Genomic DNA, 22,434 nt, shown 5'->3' with positions numbered 1-22,434 from the left:
ATTCAGCTCCACTATACCATGTGAATTACCTATCCTAAATAAATTCCTTTCCATAACATATTAATGACAACAAATTGCAGTTATGAAAATCTAATTACACATTTCAGGTTCTAAAACGACCCTATTTAAAACTTCCTTAAATTTAATGCCATTTTCAAAAGTTTAAAATTCTACTCATTAAATAACACACCCGTTCATCCACCTCAAATATATCAAACCAAGTGTGCTCTAAATTTGAGATAATTTGTTAAATTTTCATAAAGAATTTTTTTTAGTACTTATGATGATGGAAAACAACATACACCTAATAGATTAACCAATATTCATGCTAATTGACATGTCCAAAATCGTTATAAATTTATAATAAAAAGTACTATTGAAGAGAGTATACTGAATTTGTATATGCACGACCGCTATTGAACTTGAATTTTTTTTAAAACAATAAAATAAATGAGTTCAAATTTTTTGCTCTAATAATTAATAACATAAAAATTATTTATACAATCAGATTATTTATTATACTTATTGACAAATCTCAAATATTAATTCATAATCTAATAAGTATATAGTGTAGCTAGCATATATACAAAAATTGTATAAAAAGATCCTTACAATATCATTGCATGTGGAGTAATATACTATACTATAACTAAAATCCAAAACAAAAAAGCATATTTGTATGCATTATTTTCTGGGAAATAAATAGGAAAAGGACAAAGGTGAAATGAAAAAAAGAAAAGAAAAATGATGTATTTTTGCATGAACTCCTCGAAAATAAAGGCTTAGACTAAGAGACGCTTGGCAGTCTATCGCAACCTTTTCTCACCAATTGTTGCTCTTCTCCTTCATTATTCCAAAACCCCATCTCCTCTTTCCTTCACTTTCCCAAGAAAATAAATACATACATATAATAGGAAAAGAATATCCAAACCCATAATAATTTCACCTTATATATATAGGAGTACCATATAGTAAGCTTTTTTGTGTTATTGTTGTTGTTTATGTAAAATCATGGAAAGTTATAGAAAAAAGATGTATTATTCATCAACATCAACGAGGCTTTTGTGGATTATGGTGCCATTTATTTTGGTTTCTATTTTTTTCGCTTTTGGGAATAATTCAAAAACTTCAACTTCTTTATTTTCTTCTTCTTCAAGTTGGCTTTTTTCTTCAGGTTAGTATTCTTTGGACTGGATTACTAATAATAATTATTTTAGTAATAATACTTTAATGGTTATTTTACTAATTTTTGCTTCTTAAACAGTACTTAAAAAGAGTTCCGGCGGTGAGCAACCGGATTTTCAGCCAAAAGTGGTGGCGGTGGCGGTGGCTGGAAACGGCGGCGCTAACCGAGAAGAAGCTCTGTTGGAAGACTACAGCTTTAACAGTAGTAATAGTTTTTCTCCACTTACTGCTGAATCTGATCAAGAAGTTCAGAAAGAAGCTCAAGAACTTCAAGAAATTCAGCAACCAGTAAGTCTTATTTTTCTGTTTCTTTTTTCTCAATATTTTTAATGCTTTAAAGGAATTTTGTGCGCATTTTAATATGCATGTACTTTTTTCTTTTCTGTGTGCTGGGATGATTTTATTTTTAAAAAGTAGGGCCTAAAATCAGAGTTCCTACATTAAAATTAAGAATTTAATTTATATTCACTAACAATGTAAAAATTCCACTATCAATACAATTTAATGTCTGATATTTACTAATTCAATTTTTTTTTCTCTATCTTTTTTTTTTTAAAATGTTTTAAAGGAAATTTGTGGGCATTTTTATGTGCATGTACTTTTTTTGTTTTCTGAGTGTCTGTGATGATTTTATTTTTAAAAAGTAGAGCCTAAAATCAGAGTTTCTTGGATTAAAAATAAGGATTTAACTTATATTCGCTAACAATGTAAAAATTACACTATCAATACAATTTAGTGGATCTGCTATTTACTAATTCAGTTTGTTAAGGGGGATTACCTGTTAGTACTACATTTGAAGTGACCTGATATTGTAAAAAAAAATTACATTGTTAGTATATAGAAGTTAAACTCTAAAATTAAAGGTTCGTGAACTTTAGATGTCTGTAGTTAATTTATTGCTAAATGATAGGAGTAGTAATTTTTAGAAGGAGAAAAAACAATGGAGCTATGAGTTTTCTGTAATTTTTTGTTTTTATTTATTTTTTGGTCAAGTTTTGTATCTGTTCTAGTGGGTACCGACTACTGAGTACTTTTCAGTGTATATTTGTTTCCCCTTTGAATAGTTATTTTCTGCATAGTTCATAGAATTTAACTGAACTGGTATGAATAAACCGCATTACAAGTAGTTATTTTCTTGTCTGTGGAAAAAAGAAATAAAAAAGCAGGGGAAATGTGATTGCCTTTTCTTTTTTTCTCTTATTTTCCTTCTCTTTTTTGTGGGGAGGGGTGTGTTTTGGATGGTTTAATTAGAAATACTTTATATCCGATGATCGGGAAAAAGGAAAAAGAGGAAGAAAGATTTCTGAACTAAATCTTACTCCCTCTGTCCGAATTGAAGGGTTGAAGTATGAGCTTCAAAGCACATGATTTTCTATTTGAATTCATGTATAAATTCTTCGTGTTTTAAATATAATTTACATATTTGAAAATTACATATTATAAGTTGACATACGTAATGATTACTGTTTTGACTCTCAAAATAGTAATATCTTTATATAAAATGGGATGGGGGGAGTATATATTTTGCAGTGGCCTCATAATTTTAAGCAAATAATACTTGTCAATTGTCATTATCAGTTATTAAGTAGTTTGCATGTAATAGTGATTTGGTAATTTTTGTAGCGAATATCGTGGACAAATCTCTCCTTACTGAATGGTAATTTTTGCAAATCTTTTTAAGCAGGTTATACAGAAGAATGAAAGTTTTAACATTATTTCCTATGACAAACCACATGAGTTCCCTTCTTTGAATGAAACTCATGCTCTTCCAATTGAAACCAGAATCAAGAGAAAGTTTAGCAATTTGGAGAGATTAGAAGCCAAATTAGGGAAATTTCGAGCCGCCATCAAAGAAGCCGCTACGTCTGGAAATCAAACAGATGATGCCGATTACATTCCATCAGGTCCTATGTATTGGAATGCCAATGCTTTTCATAGGTGTGGCGCTGTTTATCGTTCATTATTAATTTGCTTTTGTTGTTCATCATAATTGACACTTTTTAATCAAGAAATCTATTTTTTTTTTGTGTCCGATTTGTTTGTGTAATGTATTTTGGTTGTAACTTCAGGAGTTATTTGGAAATGGAAAAGCAATTCAAGGTATTTGTGTACGAAGAAGGCGATCAGCCTATTTTTCACAATGGTCCGTGCAAAAGCATATACGCGATGGAGGGAAACTTTATTTATCAAATGGAGACGACCAAATTCCGAACTAGAGACCCTGAGAAAGCTCATATATTTTTCCTACCAATCAGTGTGACGGCAATAGTTCACTTCATATATGATAGAAACTCCAAAGAACATTGGAATCCTATGAAACAAACGCTTAGGGATTACATTAATCTTGTCGCTGGGAAATATCCTTACTGGAATCGAAGCCTAGGCGCGGATCACTTCATGCTTGCTTGCCATGATTGGGTAAAACCTTACACCCTACTCCTGCGTTGACCGTTTTTCATTGTAATTTTCAACTTAATTATTCCTTTTTTGAGTAGGGGTAAGGCTGCGTCCTCACTACCCTTCCCAAACTCCACTTGTGGGATTAAACTGCGTATGTTGTTGTTTCTAGAGAAAAGTTTGTTATTAGAATAATGATTGTTTTGGAATGCGTCGATTTTGTAGGGGCCTGAAATTTCCAAGGCTGTTCCGGAGCTATTCAAGAACTCAATTAGAGCGTTATGCAACGCAAATACCTCGGAAGGATTCAAACCTTCTAAAGATGTATCCTTTCCGGAGATCCTTCTTCCGGGAGGTACAATGGACGGCCTAATTGGCGGTCCATCCCCATCACATCGATCAATTTTGGCGTTCTTCGCCGGAGGACTTCATGGACCTATACGCCCGATACTTCTCGAGCATTGGGAAAACAAAGACGACGATATCCAAGTTCATAGGTATCTACCAAAGGGTGTCTCGTACTATGGCATGCTAAGGAAGAGTAAGTATTGCTTATGTCCAAGTGGTTATGAAGTTGCTAGTCCACGAATGGTCGAGGCACTTTACACGGGTTGTGTTCCGGTCCTTATTAAGGACCATTACGTACTACCTTTTAGCGATGTTTTAAACTGGAAATCGTTCTCGGTTGAAGTTCTTGTTGAGGAAATTCCTAACTTGAAGAAAATTCTGGCTGGAATTTCGACAAGGCAATATATAAGGTTGCAAAGAAGAGGTAAACAAGTGAGGAGGCATTTCGAAGTTAATATGCCTCCAAAACGTTACGATGTGTTTCACATGATCCTTCATTCTATTTGGCTTAGAAGACTAAACATGAGAATTCGTGGTGTTGAATATTTGTAATATATCTGTATTTTCTTGTAGTGTTAATGTAGTAACAAGGGAAAACTTGAGGACTGTGTTTATGTGAACCACGTGTTTTACAATGAAATTGTGTAGTGAATTACGTTAATTAATTCGGTGAAATATTTGTTTTTAGGTAACTAATGTATGTATATGCCGTGCTATATCAAAATTTAGTAGGCCTATTTGATTCTAAGTCAATGTTTAGTAAGCCTAATAGTAGTCGCTATATTGTGTTTGTCTTTGTTAATTAATCTCCCATTCCCTTTTGGAAGATTCTAAACATGAAATATCTTTTGGAATAATCATTAATTATTCAAGGGAAAAATAATATAATATTTTGTAATTTATTTGTTAACCATTAATGGATGGCTATGCACAGTTTGATTAAAGTCTAATTGCAATTTATTTTTAATTAAGTGATGGCCGGCTTGCTAGGAAGCAAGATTACTACATTAACTAGAGACTACAAAGGAAGTAGTGGGATGATTCTATTTGTAGCGCCCCCGAAAAATTTCGAATTCCTTAAGCGCTATTAAAAAAATTGACGTGTGCTAATTATATTATTTTGTGTGCAGACGAGGACTATTAATATGATGGATATCAATTGGATATGATAATAAGTGTACAAGGCATATTATAAGTGATGTGGGGCCTAAGGAGAGGCCTAAGTCTAAGCCAAGTTGGAAAATTACATGATATACTAAAGTTTCAAATGAGTACGCACAAGACCAAATTTTGGACGAGCATATATATATATATATATATATATATATATATATATATATATATATATAAAGATTTATGTGATGAACAACCTATCAAATGAAAGATCTTCGAGTCTAGTTTCTAACGCATATATATATATATATATATATATATATAAAGATTTATGTGATGAACAACCTATCAAATGAAAGATCTTCGAGTCTAGTTTCTAACGCTTCAAACTGTTCGTCATTTGGACACTCCTACAAGAAATTATGACCAAATTATCCAAAGATGGCAGAATGTGACACTACCGAGCCGCCCCATGCGAGCCGCCTGTGAGGATCTCCAGAACACTTCAAAATTTCGTTACTAGGCACATTTTCACTACCGCCCCGCGCCCCATGCGGCGCGGCTGTGCAAATTTATGGGTTTTTACAACCCGACCCTATTTTAATAAATAACCTTCGGGCTTTATTTGGGACGATTTTCTGGTGAGTCTAGAGAGAGGTGAGAGAATTTTAGAGAGAGAAGGAGAAAACTTAACCTCCCACTCATCCAATCTTGCACCAATCTTCAAGAATCAAGGAGTCAATCACTAGATTATCCTTCATCCGGGTAAGTCTGTGATGACCCAAAAGGTCATCTTTAAATTTAATAATTATTTCTGTGTTCTAAGACCTCAAAATGCACTATTCATCATTCCTCGACTTGAGTGCGCAGTCCGTATAATTTTTCAGAAAGTTTTTATATGAGAAATTGATTAAAATGTGAAATAGAGCCTTAAAACTCAACTGAGTTGACTTTGGTCAACATTTTGAGCAAACAGACTCGGATCAGTATTTTGACAGTTCTGGTAGGTCCGTATCGTGATTTGGGACTTGGGCGTATGCCCGAAATTTAATTTGGAGGTCCCTAACTTGAAGTATCGCCAGTTGGCGAAAACTAGAAGCCTAAAGGCTTAAAGATTTCAAAGTTTAACCACAAATTGACTTTTATTGATATCAGGGTCGGATTCGAATTATGAAGTTTTTTATAGGTCCATTATGTCATTTATGACTTGTGTTCAAAATTTGAGGTCAATCGGACTTGAATTGATATGTTTCGGCATTGAATGTAGAAGTTAAAAATTCTTAAGTTCCTTAAACTTGAATTGTGGTATGATTTATGGTTTTAGCATTCTTTGATATGATTTGAGGTTTCGACTAAGTTAGTATGATGTTTTAGGACTTGGTGGTGTATTTGGTTGAGATTCCGGGGGCCTCGGGTGAGTTTTAGATGATTAACGGGTTGAATTTTGGACTTTGAACTTTGCTAGAATTTTTCTGATGCACTGTCTGGTTTCCTTCTTCGCGTTCGCGATAGGGGTCTCGCGTTCGCGAAGAGGAACTGGAAGCAGGCGGAATTTACACTTCGCGTTCGCGAAGAGGGGACCGCATTCGCGAAGGGGTAAAGGGCAGTGTTCATCTCGAACGCGTGGGAGCATTCGCGTTTGCGTAGAAGGGAGAGGCCTGGCCGGGCACCAAGCGATAAGGCTTCGCGTTCGCGTAGGGGAGACCGTGTTCGCGAAGGCGAAGTTTGGCAAGGCATCGCGTTCGTGAGACTGCCCTCGCATTCGTGAAGAAGAAATATGGGGCAATACAAAAATGTGCTTCGCGAACGTGAGGGTGCTATCGCATTCGCGAAGAAGAAATTCTTGGACAACAGAACTTAAGTTCTGGAAATGAAATTTCATCCCATTTTTTATTATTCAAGATTTTGAGCTCGAGTAAGGCGAATTTTAGGCGATTTTTACGGAAAAACATTGGGTTAAGTGTTCCTTATCCTATATTGAATATATTTCATGATTCCATACTCTTTTACATCATGAATCCGTGAATTTATGGAAGAAAAATCAGATTTTTATAAAATCTTCTGAAAATATAAAATGAAGATTTGAAAGCCATTCCGATGTCGGAATTTAATAATTTTTCTATGGTTGAACTCGTATCGGAACGGGTGTTCGGATTTCGTGAGTTTTCCGAGATTCGAGACTTGGGTCCCACTGTTGATTTTTGAAATAAATTTCGAATTTTAATCCCGAAAATTAATAAATTCATATGGAATCAATTTCTACGATTTGAATTGAGTATATTGAATTGTTTATGATTAGATTTGAGGATTCCGGACACGAATTCGTGAGGCAAAGATTTATTAAAATCTTGAGTTGGTTGCAAATCGAGGTAAGTGTCGTGGTTAACCTTAACTTTAAGGAATAGAACCCTTGAATTATTTGCTACGTGAATTTTATGTGTAACGATGTATAGGCAAGGTGATGAGTGCCTATACTTTGTCAAATTAATTATTTGCTTAATTATTTAAACATCTTAAATTATTTTAAGAAACGAATTAATTGTTATAATAATTGTTTCTCTCATATTCCTTGTCAAATATTAATTCTTGAATTCCTGCAATAATTGTTACATGTTTATTTGATTTATGTGTCTTAATTGCTATTTGACATTTAGCATATTAAATATTAAATTTTCTATTTTCTCCTTGATTTTCATAATTAATTGCTACTTGTCATTATTTATTTCATAAATAAATTATAATTATTGTATCACTTGATGCTTAATAGTTTCTCATTGAACGTGGTATTTATTGGAGTATTTTTATTACATTTAAGAGTTGTTAAAATATATTGGGGGGATCGGGTTGCATGCCACAACGGAAATGAAAATGAATATATTGGGGGATCGAGTTGCACGCAGCAACAAATATAATTAAAGCTTATATTGTTGGAGCGGGTTGCACGCCGCAACATAATTTAATTGAAAGGTTATATTGTTGGATCGGGTTGCACGCCGCAACAGATTTTATTCTAAGTTTATATTGTTGGAGTGGGTCGCATGCCGCAATGAAAATAAATTGAGGAATTATGATTGCTGAATTGACTTCAATTATTAATATTATTTACCGGTCTTACTACTATTCCTATTATTATTATTATTATTATTATTATTATTATTATTATTATTATTATTATTATTATTATTATTATTATTATTATTATTATTATTATTATTATTATTATTATTATTATTATTATTATTATTATTATTATTATTATTATTATTATTATTATTATTATTATTATTATTATTATTATTATTATTATTATAAGCGACATGCCTTAGCCTCGTCCCTACTTCGTCGAGGTTAGGCTCGGCACTTACAGAGTACATGGGGTCGGTTATACTCATACTACACTCTGCACTTCTTGTGCAGATTTCGGAGTTGGTCCCAGCGGCGTACCATAGACTTGCTCGGATTTCAGCTACCCACAGGAGACTTGAGGTATAACTGTACATCGTCCGCAGTTCTGAAGTCCCCGTCTACTTTATTTTAGCTGTGTGTTTTCTTTAAGACAACTTTATTTTATTCAGACCCTTATTTGTATTATTCTAGAAGCTCGTGCACTTGTGACTCCAGTTCTGGGATGGTATTTAGACATCGCGATTATTATGGATTATTCACTTTATTTTAGAATTTATTTCCGCATTTATTTCTTTGTTATAATTTAAAATTATGTTAAAATGGCAAATTATATTCTAATATTGGCTTGCCTAGCAAGTGAAATGTTAGGCGCCATCACGGTCCCGAAAGTGGGAATTTCGGGTCGTGACAGTTGGTATCAGAGCACTAGGTTACATAGGTCTCACGAGTCACGAGCTAATTTAGTAGAGTCTGAAGGATCGGTACGGAGACGTCTGTGCTTATCTCTCAGAGGCTATGAAGTTTAGGAACAATATCACTTCCTTCTTATTCTGTCGTGCGATTTTATTCTATCATCGATGATTGAACCATTTATTCTTATTCTCTCGCAGATGGTGAGAACACGTAATACATCTACCGATGGATAGGGACCAGAGCCCCCGGTGGCAACTATGACCAGGGGTAGAGGTTGAGACCAAGGTCGTGCTAGAGGCCGAGGGAGAGGCAGAGGTAGAGCTCAGTCTAGAGCTCAAGCAGCATCACCTATTGTAGAACTTCAGGTGGATCTTCAGGAGGAGGTTCCAGTTCAGACTGTACCGGTTGGATCAGTTCAGGTTCAGGAAGGGTTCATAGCTACTCCAGTACTTCAGGACGCTTTAGTCCATTTGGTGAGCCTAATGGAGGGTGTGGCCCAGAATAGTACATTTTCAGTGGCACCAACCGTCTCACAGGCTGGGGGAGGAGCACAAACTCCCCCTACTCCAGCTCCGGAGCAGATAACTCCCAGTATCAGGCTCCAGCAGCCCCGCCAGTTGGGGTAGTTCAGCCAGTTGTTGCGACACAGGCCGGTGATAGGCTCGCCATGCCTTCTGAGGCTTTATTGAGGCTGGACAAGTTTTCTAAGCTCTTTCCAGTTCATTTCAGTGGTACACCTTCTGAGGACCCACAAGATTATCTTGACCGCTCCATGAGGTATTGCAGAACATGGGTATAGTTGAGACTAATGGGGTTGATTTTGCTGTAATTCAGATGACGGGTTCCGCCAAGAGGTGGTGTAGGGATTATATATTAACCAGACCAGTTGGATCGCCTGCATTGACCGAGGAGCATTTCTCATGGCTATTTCTAGAGAAGTTCCTCCCTATCACATTGAGAGAGGATTTTCGCAGGCAATTTGAGCGTCTACAGTAGGGCAGTATACTGTTACTCAGTACGAGACCCGTTGTGGATCTAGCCCGTCATGCTCTCCTTTTACTTCCTACTGAGGGAGAGAAAGTGAGGAGGTTTATTGAGGGACTTACTTACCCTATTAGGCTTCAGATGCCCAAGGAAACCGGAAGTGAGATTTACTTTCAGGCGGCTGCTAATGCTGCGAGGAGGATCTAGATGGTTTTTGCACAGGAGATAGGGCAGGGGTCTGATAAGAGGCCTCGTGAGTTCGGTGGGTTCATTGGTACCTCGTCTGGAGGCAGGGGTAATTTTGGTAGGAGTCATCCTCCCAGACCGTTTCATTCAGCACTTCAGGCATCTCACGGTGCTTCAGGGAGTCACGATCCTATTATTCCTTACTCTGGGCAGCCAGTATTTGGCACACATTCAGCTCCTATCAGCGCACCACCACTCCAGAGTCACTATAGCGGTTATCCGGCCCGTTCGGGCCAGCTTCAGCTTCAGCAGCCAAGGCAGCATGATGGGTGTTATGAGTGTGGGGACATTGGTCACATCATGAGGTATTGCCCTAGGTTGTCAAGTAACAGATCTCAGCAGGATTCTCGTGCCATCATACCGGCACCGGTTGCTTCACCGCCTGCTCAGACAGATAGAGGTAGGGGTCAGGCAACTAGAGGTGGAGGTCAGGCCGTTAGAGGTGTAGGCCAGCCAGTTAGAGGCCGTCCCAGAGACGCAAATCATAGTGGTGAGGCCCAACCCCAATTTTATGCTTTTCCAGCTAGGCCTGAGGCCGAGTCATCCGATGCAGTGATCACAGGTATTGTTCCAGTTTGCCATAGAGATGCTTTAGTTCTATTTGATCCAGGATCTATTTATTCCTATGTCCTCTTATTTTGCTTCATATCTAGTGATGCCTCGTGATTCTCTGAGTGCTCCTCTGTGTGTGTCCACTCTGGTGGGAGATTCTAGCGTGGTAGATCATGTCTATCATTCGTGTGTGGTTACTATTGGTAGTCTTGAGACTAGTGTGGATCTTCTACTTCTTAATATGGTAGATTTTGATGTCATCTTGGGTATAGATTGGTTGTTACCTTATTATTCTATATTGGATTGTCATGCCAAGACGGTGAACCTAGCCATGCCGGGGTTACCTCGGTTAGAGTGGAAAGGAACTCCTGGTTATTCCACCGGTAGAGTTATCTCTTATGTGAAGGCTCGATGTATGGTCGAGAAGGGTTATCTAGCTTATTTGGCTCATATTTACGATTCTAGTGCGGATGTTCCTTCTATAGATTCAGTTCCAGTTGTCCATGAATTTCCAGATATATTTCCTGCAGACCTGCCGGGGATGCCACCCGACAGAGATATTGACTTCTATATTGATTTAGCTCTGGGCACTCAGCCCATTTCTATCCCACCATACCGTATGGCCCCGCTGGAGTTGAAAGTATTGAAGGAGCAGTTACAAGACTTGCTTGATCAGGGATTCATTAGACCTAGTGTCTCGCCCGGGGGTGCCCCAGTATTATTTGTAAAGAAGAAAGATGGTTCTATGCGGATATGTATATATTATCGACAGTTAAATAAAGCCACTATCAAAAACAAATATCTGTTGCCAAGAATTGATGACTTATTCGATCAGCTTCAGGGTGCCAAGGTATTTTTGAAGATCAATTTGAGGTCTAGTTATCATCTGTTGAAGATTAGGGCATCCGATGTCCATACGACAACTTTTCAGACTCGATATTGGGAATTATGAATTCCTAATGATGTCATTTGGGCTGATAAATGCCCAGCAACATTTATGGATTTGATGAATCGAGTGTTCAAACCCTATTTAGATTCTTTTATGGTCGTGTTCATTGATGATATCTTGTTTTACTCCAGCAGTCGAGAGGAGCACGAGCAACATCTTCAGATTTTGCTTTAGACTTTGAAGAATAATCAGTCATATGCCAAATTTTCGAAATGCGAGTTTTGGTTAAACTCAGTTGCCTTTTTGGGGCATGTTGTATCGGTTGAAGGCATAATAGTGGATCATAAGAAGATTTAGGCAGTTTAGAATTGGTCTAGACCTACTTCAGTTATAGAGATCCGGAGTTTCCTGGGTTTGGCAGGTTATTATCGTCGGTTCGTGGAGAGGTTTTGTAATAACTTGACTTGTCGTTTTAAGAATTAATGCCTCGTTCAGTGACTTAAGGTCTCGAGAAGCTTCATAACATGTATTATGACCCGCGGGTGTGGTCGAGTTTGATTTTCGGAAGATTCAGAATTTAATTAAAAGAACAATTCTCATTTTTGAAGCTTAAATAAAAAGAGTTTACCAGAGATTTGACTTATGTGTAAACGATCTCAGATTTGAATTCTAATGATTCCAATAGCTTTGTATGGTGATTTTAGACTCAAGAGCGTGTCCAGAAAATTATTTGGAAGTCCGTAGTGGAATTTGACTTGAAATGGCGAAAATTGAATTTTCGGGAAGTTTGATCGGGGAGTTGACTTTTTGATATCGGAATCGGAATCCAGTTCTGAAAATTTTCATAGCTCCGTTATGTCATTTATGACTTGTGTGAAAAATTTAAAGTCATTCCGGATTGATTTTATATGTTTCGACACAATATATAGAATTTGAAAGTTCAAAGTTCATAGATTTTGATTTGAGGTGCAATTCGTCGTTTTGATGTTGTTTGATGTGATTTGAGGCCTCAAGTAGGTCCGTGTTATGTTATGGAACTTGTTGGTATATTTGAACGGGATCTCGAGTGGCTCGGTGAGTTTCGGGGTGAGTTTTGAGCGATGTCTGGGCATTTCGGCACTCTAATGTTGTTCTGGATCTTCAGAGGAAAAGTGCGGACCGCACAATTTTGTGTGCGGCTGCACATCAGGGGTTCTGCAGGTTCGATGGTCCGACTTCGTAGGCTTATATAGTTTAATCCACAACGAATTTGGAGATGATTCAAAAACGAAAGTTGTAGCCCTTTGAATCTAGTTTCCAGAAAGGTATAGTATGAATCATTTGGACATTTGTACAAAAAGTTATAAGCAATTTACTAGAGCCCGATAAGCTATCACAGTGAAGTGCGACCGCACTCAAAATTATGCGGCCGCAGAACTTGAATATGCCCGGCAGCACTTGAAAATGTGCGGACCGCACATTGGGAGATCAGACGTGGTACTATATAGCCGAGGGTTAGGGTATTATTTCATTTTTGGACTTTGGGAGCTCGGTTTGTGGCGATGTTTCATGAGATTTTCAAGAAATTCACCGGGGTAAGTAATTCTAATGCATATTTGGTTAACATACATGAACATATCATTGTTTTCATCATTTAATCAATATTTTGAGATGGAAATTTGGGAGAAATTATAGACATTTCATAAAATGAATTTTTGGTATTTGAATACCGATTCAGAGTCACATTTGAGTGAAATTAGTATGGTTGGACTCGTATCGGAATGGGTGTTCAGATTTCGTAAAAATTCTGTCGCGTTCCGAGAGGCGGGCCCCGCGTTGACTTTGGTTGACTTTTTAAAATAAAATTTTAAGTTGATATTTTATTATCCGGAATTATTTCTGATGAATTTTAATGAAGTTATACAATTAATTTGGATAGATTTGAGCTGTCCGGAGGTCAATTCAAGCAAGAAGGCAATTTTGGAATATCGGTATAACTTCAAAAAGGTAAGTATCTTGCCTAATCTTGAGTGGGGGAAATTACCCCTTATGCATTGAGTCTTATGTGAAAATTATGTAATTGAAACCATGTACGCGAGATGACGAGTACGTACTTGGTTTATATGTACAAATTATATTGGTTGAAATTCATAGACGCCCTTATGTATTAAATTAGAAAATTGTTGGAACATAGTAAATCCTTTATTTGTCATGTATAAATCCAGGTTTGTTGAAATTATATTTATATGATAATTTGGTGTGATTGCCACGTTGAGTTTTATGTGAATTTCGTGTTTTTGTTGAGTTGATATTTCCTAAAGATAATTTCATTATGGATTATTCATTTGTAAATAATTTATTATGTAAGTTTAAAAGGAGACATTAATCTATTTGCCAAAAATTTGGATTAAAGAAGGCATTGTTCCTTTATGAATTACTTTCCAGTTCATGTTGTTGCAATTGGTATTGAGTTATAAAGGTCGTAAATGATATTTGAGGCAAAGTGTTAAATTATAAAATATTATTTTGTTGAGTTGTTCACTCCCGGATATTCTATTCATCCAGGTGCCGCCAAAATGTATCAAGATTTACGGCAACACTATTGGTGGAGGAGAATGAAGAAGGATGTAGTTGCATATGTAGCTCGGTGTCTAAATTGTCAGCAACTCAAGTACGAGCATTAGAGAACTGGTGGTTTGCTTTAGAAGTTAGAAATTCCTGAGTGGAAGTGGGAGCATATCACTATGGATTTTGTTGTTGGGCTCCCATGGACTCAGAGAAAATTCAACGCAGTATGGGTCATTCTGGACAGGTTGACCAAGTCAGCACATTTCATTCCAGTAGCAGTTACCTATTCTTCAGAGCGGTTAGCTGAAATTTACATCCGCGAGATCAGTGTGCCTGTGTCTATCATTTCTGATCGAGGTACGTAGTTCAGCTCGCACTTCTGGAGGGCTGTACAACATGAGTTAGGCACGCGGTTTGAGTGGAGTACCGCATTTCATCCACAGACAGACGGACAGACAGATCGCACTATTCATATATTGGAAGATATGTTTCGCGCTTGTGTTATAGACTTTGGAGGTTCTCGGGATCAATTCTTGCCACTTGCGGCGTTTGCTTATTATAATAACTACCAGTCGAGCATTCAGATGGCTCCATATGAGGCATTATACGGAAGGCGATGTCGTTCGCCAGTTGGATGGTTTGAACTGGGAGAGGCTCGGTTATTGGGTACCGATTTTGTACAGGATGCCTTGGATAAGGTCAAGGTTATTCAGGATCGACTTCGCACAGCTTAGTCTAGGAAAAAGAGTTATGCTGACCGTAAAGTTCGTGATATTGCATTCATGATTGTAGAAAGAGTATTGCTCCGGGTTTCACCTATAAAAAGTGTAATGAGGTTCGGAAAGAAGAGCAAGTTGAGCCCTAGGTATTCATGACCCTTCAAAATTCTTGAAAGGGTAGGCGAAGTAGCCTACAGGCTTGCATTGCCACCTAGTTTATCAGCGGTTCATCCGGTGTTCCATGTGTCTATGCTCCGAAAATATCATGGTGATCTGTCCCATGTGCTAGATTTCAGCTCAATCCAATTGGACAAGGATTTGACTTAGGAGGAGGAGCCCGGCAGGTCCGACAATTGAGGTCTAAGAGTTATCCTTCAGTTCGGGTGCAATGGAGAGGTCACCCGGTAGAAGCATCTACCCGGGAGTTCGAGTCGGACATGCGGAGTAAATATCCATACCTTTTCACCAGCTCAGGTACTTTTTCTAGATCCGTTCGATGACGAACGTTTGTTTTAGAGGTGGAGAATGTGATGACCCAAAAGGTCATCTTTAAATTTAATAATTATTTCTATGTTATAAGACCTCTAAAAGCACTACTCATCATTCTTCGACTTGCGTGCACAGTTCGTATAATTTTTCGAAAAGATTATATATGAAAAATTGATTAAAATGTGAAATAGAGCCTTAAAACTCAACTGCGTTGACTTTGGTCAACTTTTTGAGAAAACAAACTCGGATAAATATTTTGATAGTTCATGTAGATCCGTATCGTAATTTGGGACTTGGGCATATACCCGAAATTTAATTTGAAGGTCCCTAACTTGAATTATTGCCAGTTGGTAAAAACTAGAAGCCTAAAGGCTTAAAGATTTTAAAGTTTGACCACAAATTGAATTTTATTGATATCGGGGTCGGATTCGAGTTCTGAAAATTTTCATAGGTTCGTTATATCATTTATGACTTGTGTGCAAAATTTGATGTCACTCGGACTTGAATTGATAGGTTTCGACATCGAATGTAGAAGTTGAAAATTCTTAAGTTCCTTAAGCTTGAATTGTGGTATGATTTGTGGTTTTAGCGCTGTTTGATGTGATTTGAGGTTTCGACTAAGTTCGTATGATGTTTTAGGACTTGGTGGTGTATTTGGTTGAGGTCCTTGGGGCCTCGGGTGAGTTTCAGATGGTTAACAGGTTGAATTTTTGACTTAGAACTTGCTGGAATTTTTTTTGATGCACTGTCTGGTTTCCTTCTACGCATTCGCGATAGGGATCTCGCGTTTGCGAAGAGGAACTGGAGGTAGGCGAAATTTACTCTTCCAAAAATGTAAAATGAAGATTTGAAAGCCAATCAGATGTCGGAATTCGATAATTTTTTTTATGGTTGAACTCGTATCGGAAAGGGTGTTCGGATTTCGTGAGTTTTTCCTGGATTCGAGATGTGGGTCCCACTATTAATATTTGAAATAAATTTTGGATTTTAATCCTAAAAATTAGTAAATTCATATGGAATCAATTTCTACAATTTGTATTGAGTATATTGAATTGTTTATGACTAGATTTGAGGATTTCGGACACAAATTCGCGAGGCAAAGGCTTATTGGAATCTTGAGTTGGTTACAAATTGAGGTAAGTGTCGTGGTTAAACTTGACTTGAGGGAATAAAACCCTCGAATTATTTGCTACGTGAATTTCATATGTAACAATGTATAAGCAAAGTGACGAGTGCCTATACTTTGTCAAATTAATTGTTTGCTTAATTATTTAAACATCTTAAATTATTTTAAGACACGAATTAATTGTTATAATAATTGTTTCTCTCATATTCCTTGTCAAATATTAATTCTTGAATTTCTACAATAATTGTTATATATTTATTTGATTTATGTGTCTTAATTGCTACTTGATATTTAGCATATTAAATATTAAACTGTCTATTTTCTCTCTGATTTTCATAATTAATTGCTACTTGTCATTATTTGTTTCATAAATAAATTATAATTATTGTATGACTTGATGCTTAATAGTTTCTCATTGAACGTGGTATGTATTGGAGTATTTTTATTACATTTAAGAGTTGTTAAAATATATTGGGGGATCGGGTTGCATGCCACAACGTAAATGAAAATGAATATATTGGGGGATCGGGTTGCACGCAGCATCAAATATATTTAAAATTTATATTGTTGGAGTGGGTTGCACGCCGCAACATAATTTAATTGAAAGGTTATATTGTTGGATCGGGTTGCACGCCGCAACAGATTTGATTCTAAGTTTATATTGTTGGAGCGGGTTGCACGCCGCAATGGAAATAAATTGAGGGATTATGACTGCTGAATTGACTTCAATTATTGATATTATTTACCGGTCTTACTACTATCCCTATTATTATTATTATTATTATTATTATTATTATTATTATTATTATTATTATTATTATTATTATTATTATTATTATTATTATTATGATTATTATTATTATTATTATTATTATTATTATTATTATTATTATTATTATTATTATTATGATTATTATTATTATGATTATGATTATTATTATTATTATGATTATTATTATTATTATTATTATTATTATTATGATTATGATTATTATTATTATTATTATTATGATTATTATTATTATTATTATTATTATTATTATTATTATTATTATTATTATTATTATTATTATTATTGTGTACAGGTTAATGTAAGCGACCTACCTTAGCCTCGTCACTAGTTCGTCGAGGTTAGGCTCGACACTTACAGAGTATATGGGGTCGGTTGTACTCATACTACACTCTGCACTTCTTGTGCAGATTTCGGAGTTGGTCTCAGCGGCAGTACCATAGACTTGCTCGGATTTCAGCTACCCACAGGAGACTTGAGGTATAACTACACAACGTCCGCAGTTTTGAAGTCCCCGTCTACTTTATTTTAGCTGTGTGTTTTCTTTAAGATAGCTTTATTTTATTCAGACCCTTATTTGTATTATTCTAGAAGCTCGTGCACTTGTGACTCCAGTTCTGGGATGGTATTTACACATCGCGATTATTATAGATTATTCACTTTATTTCAGCATTTATTTCTTTGTTATTAATTAATTTAAAATTATGTTAAAATGGCAAATTATATTTTAACGTTGGCTTGCCTAGCAAGCGAAATATTAGGCGCCATTGCGGTCCCGAAGGTAGGAATTTCGGGTCGTAACAAAGTCCTAATTTTAAGATTTCATACAAGAGATTATGAGTTCAAATATACTGTGGAGTTGGAAATAGGCCATGCATGTGACAAAAAGTTATAGTATGTAGGGTTAATGAACCATTTTGGGTAGTTTCTTGTTGAAATTGGTTGAGGGATGAAAGGATCTCCATTGTAGAGCCTTGTTGTCTATTTCGCATGTTATGTGTTTGACAAAATTCTTAAGAGAGTTACATCATGGAAATTCTTCTAATTACTAACCGATTTTCACTATCTTCCTATAAATTGTTATTGCTAGAAGTGTTGGGGCGATGTAGTAAATTAAGAAAATCTCGGACAATGTATGTTGGCTAAACTTTATCTCTTAGAATCGAATTTCATAATGTTCCCGTAAGTTCAAGTATGGTTAGCTCAAGATTTTAATTTCTATATTCCGGGTTATCTCCTATAAACTTGACTATTCCGAATGAGCTTTATGTTGAAAGATATATGTTCAAAGTATGGTTTGCGTATTCAAATGTTATGACTTTGAATCGTATTTTAAATGAAAACTAGTATACCAATTGGGTGAGAAAAACTCGATGTGCTTATGTCATGACCCAAAACCTAACCCGTCGTGATGGCGCCTATCTCAATACTAGGTAAGCCGACAATCTCAATAAACCACATATCTTTTAAATTTGAAAACATAATGATTAAATTCAGTGGAAGAAATATCACAAGTACAAATATAAATACTCCCAAAACCCAGTGTCACTGAGTACATGAGAATCTAATATGAATATAAGTATGGAAAATATGGTCTATAATAGTCTGAGACCAAATACAGTAAACAAGGAGATAGGGAAGAAGAGACAAGGTCTGCAAAACACGACAGCTACCTCGAAATCTCTCAAAAATTAACTGTGCAAAAGAATCAACACTTGCTATGTCTGTTAACACCTGGATCTGCACACGAAGTGCAGGGTGTAGTATGAGTACAACCAACTCAGCAAGTAACAATAATAACTAAGGAACTGAAGATAATGACGAGCTACACAGTTATAGTTCACTTTCAGTAATTCCAGCAAAGAATAGACATGCTTTCAAATCCGGCAGTTTAAGTCAAATCCATTTTATACAGTTCAATTTCATGTAATCCGGATATAAAATCTTTCAGAGATTTCACAACAATGACAGATAACAACCAAGTGCAACAACAAATGCAAAGCAAGTACAGCCTCTCAGGAAACAGTCACTCAACTCATCACAACAGCTCAACCACTCAGCTCTCAACCCTCATCACTCACACTCAATGGGTACCCGCGCTCACTGGGGGTGTGTACAGAATTCGGAGGGGCTCCTACAACCCAAGCGCTATAATCTGCACGGCCAACTCACGTGCTGCACGGACAACTCACGTGCCTTAGTATCAATTATCTGGATCCACACGGCCAACTCACGTTCTGCACGGACAACTCACGTGCTATAGTATCAATATCTGGATCCGCACGGCCAACTCACGTGCTGCACGGATAACTCACGTGCTATAGTATCAATATCTCACAATCAGTCCCTTGGCCTCACTCAATCATAAATCTCTCTAGTTTTTCGGTGTAACGACCTGACTTGTCGTTTTAAGAATTAGTGTCCCGTTCAACGACTTAAGGTCTTGAGCGACTTCGTATTATATGTATTGACTTGCGTGCGTGGTTGAATTCAGTTACCGGATGATTCGGGGTGATTTGGGACACTTGGTCCCTAAAACGGAAGTTTAAGTCTTAGGATTTTGACCATAGTCGGAAATGTGTGAAGACGACTCCGAAATAGAGTTCCATCGGTTCCGTTAGCTTAGTTGGGTGATTTTGGACTTAGGAGTATGTTCGGAAAATTATTTGGAGGTGAGTAGTGGAATTAAGCTTGAAATGGCGAAAGTCGAATTTTTGGAAAGTTTGACCGGAGGTTAACTTTTTGATATCGGGATCGAAATCCGATTCTGGAAATTTGAATGGCTTCGTTATGTCAATTATGACTTGTGTGCAAAATTTGAAGTCATTCCGAATTGATTTGATGTGTTTCAGCACAAGATATAGAATTTAAAAGTTCAAAGTTCAAAGTTCATAGATTTTGATTTGAGATTTGATTTGTCGTTTTGATGTTGTTCGATGTGATTTGAGGCCTCAAGCAGGTCCGTGTTATGTTATGGGACTGGATGGTGTGATTGGACGGGGTCCCGAGAGGCTCGGGTGAGTTTCGGGGTGGTTTCAGATCATTTCTAGGCCATTTATAGCTGCTGGTTTTTGGCTACAGTAGTGTGCTATGCAATAGCGTGGAATTGGCCGCGATCGCGAAGCACAAAATGGGGGAAAATGGCCAGTGAATCGCGATAGCGGAAGGCCTTTCGCGATCGCGTAGAGGAAATTTTCTGCTGCACTGACCCGATTTTGGAAGCTTATATCTCGCAATCTATAAGAAATTTGGAGATGATCCAAACACAAAAGTTGTAGCCCTTTGTGTATAGTTTTTAGAAAGATAAACCATTTATCATTTGGAGTTGTGTACAAAAGGTTATGGTAGATATACTACAGGCTGCCCGCGAAGAGTTTGGAAATCTCTGTTGCATAGGGCTAAATTTGGAAGCTTATATCTCAAAATATATAAAGAATTAGGAGATAAGCAACAAATAAAAGTTATAGTCCTTGGAATCTAGTTTTCATAAAGTTAAACCATTCATCATTTGGAAGTTTGTACAAAACGTTATGACCATGATACTAGAGGCTATCCGAAAGAGTTGGGAAGTTTGTTCTTCGTGATTGCGATTGATTTTCCGTGATCGCGAAGAGCAATTTTGGGGCTGAAAAATTTTGTGCTTCACGATCGTGAAGCATATTCTGCGATCGCAAAGAGTAAATACCTGGGCAGTAGCTATATTTCGAGATTTCAGTCATTTTTAACATATTTGGAGCTATGGAGCTCGGATTGAATCGAATTTTGAGGCGATTTTCACCATATGGATTGGGGTAAGTGTTCTATATCCTAAAGTGATTATACTTCATTATTATATGATTATATTCATTATTTATTTCGGATTTAAATGGAAGAAATCAAGATTTTTGCAAAATCTTCCAAAAACAAAAAATTAAGATTTGGAGGTCGAGTTGTTATCAGAATTTGATAAAATTGGTATGTCTGAACTCGTATCGGAATGAGTGTTCGGATTTCATGAAAATTATGTCGGGTTCCGAGGGGCAGGTCCCGCGTTGACTTTTGTTAACTTTTTAGAATAAATTTTTAAGTCGACGTATTATTATCCGGAATTGTTTCCGATGAATTTTAATGGAGTTATACAATTAATTTGGATAGATTTGGATGGTCTGGAGGTCAATTCAAGAAAGGATATGATTTTGGAATATCTGCATAACTTCAAAAAGATAAGTATCTTGCTTAACCTCGAGTGGGGGAATTACCCCTTAGGCATCGAGTCTTATGTGCCATTTGTGAAATGTGAAGCCGAGTACGTACTCAGGCTTATATGTGAAAATTTTCTTGGTTTAATGTTTTAGGCATTCTTATGTATTAAATTAGATAATTGTTGGCATTAGTAAATCCTTGAATTATCACGCCTCGTTCCTTATTTGTCAAATTTGTATTTTATATAATAAATTTATTGTTATTGTCACTTGAATTTTACGTGAATTCCGTGTGTTTATTGATTTGATATTTTCTTGGAATTAAATCCATGATGGAACCCTTATCTGCAAATATTTATTAATAAGTTTAAATTGAGGAGTTAATATAATTATCAAGAATTTAGAATAATGAAGGCGTTGCCCTATACTGAGTATTTTTCACCTCTGTTGATTGTTTTGAGGTTTATTATACGTTGTGTGGAGCCTTGGGCTATTTGTTGACAAATTTATTGATTCTGCTACATATTTGGAATTTGGTTGTGGTCAGTGGAAATTGTGATATGAATTGTTCTATTGTGTTGTGGTTTAAACACTCTCCTTGATGTTATTTATTCTTCCTACCTTGCTTGTTAATGATATACATGTGCTTGGTAAGGAAGAGTGTAAAACACGAAGGGTGATGCCGTGCCATTTGAGAGTGTAAAGCACGAAGGGTGATGCCGTGCCATTGAGAGTGTAAAGCACGAAGGGTAATGCCGTGCAATTATTTTTATGTTATCATATATTCATGGCATGAAGGGTGTTTCCGTGCAGGCGAGGGCGAGAGACATATATTATATTGTGATATGGTTTTGTTGTATATACATTCATGCCTTTATCTTGAGATGTTATTGTGCACCTATATTTTTTGTGTGACTTGTAGTCGTTGTTGCTTCATGTATGCCTCCACTTTATTTCTTTTATTGTTATTGGCATTTCTCCCACCTAGTTGGTACTATTATATGTATTCACAGTGAGGAAGATATAAATGCACGAAGGGTGTTTCCGTG

At 36.5% G+C, this 22,434-nt stretch overlaps 1 protein-coding gene across 2 annotated transcripts; it reads left to right on the top strand.

Annotated features, from left to right (window-relative positions):
- Positions 1 to 798: 798 nt before the first annotated feature.
- LOC104110191 (probable glycosyltransferase At5g03795) lies at positions 799 to 4,605 on the top strand. Of its 2 annotated transcripts, none has more exons than XM_009619638.4 (5): positions 799 to 1,174; positions 1,265 to 1,473; positions 2,867 to 3,123; positions 3,255 to 3,603; positions 3,808 to 4,605. In XM_009619638.4, the coding sequence occupies exons 1-5, from the start codon at positions 1,012 to 1,014 to the stop codon at positions 4,480 to 4,482; spliced, it is 1,653 nt and encodes a 550-aa protein (XP_009617933.1). In that variant the 5' UTR covers positions 799 to 1,011; the 3' UTR covers positions 4,483 to 4,605. The 2 variants fall into 2 exon arrangements, with proteins under 2 accessions (XP_009617933.1, XP_009617934.1); XM_009619639.4 differs by having other exon boundaries at positions 801 to 1,174; positions 2,870 to 3,123.
- The last annotated feature ends 17,829 nt before the right edge of the window (positions 4,606 to 22,434 follow it).

This window comes from Nicotiana tomentosiformis, chromosome 7 (assembly GCF_000390325.3).
Source record: "Nicotiana tomentosiformis chromosome 7, ASM39032v3, whole genome shotgun sequence".
Lineage (NCBI taxonomy): Eukaryota > Viridiplantae > Streptophyta > Magnoliopsida > Solanales > Solanaceae > Nicotiana > Nicotiana tomentosiformis.
The sequence above is the reverse complement of the archived record's forward strand: the minus strand, read 5'-3'. Positions and strand labels throughout refer to the sequence as shown.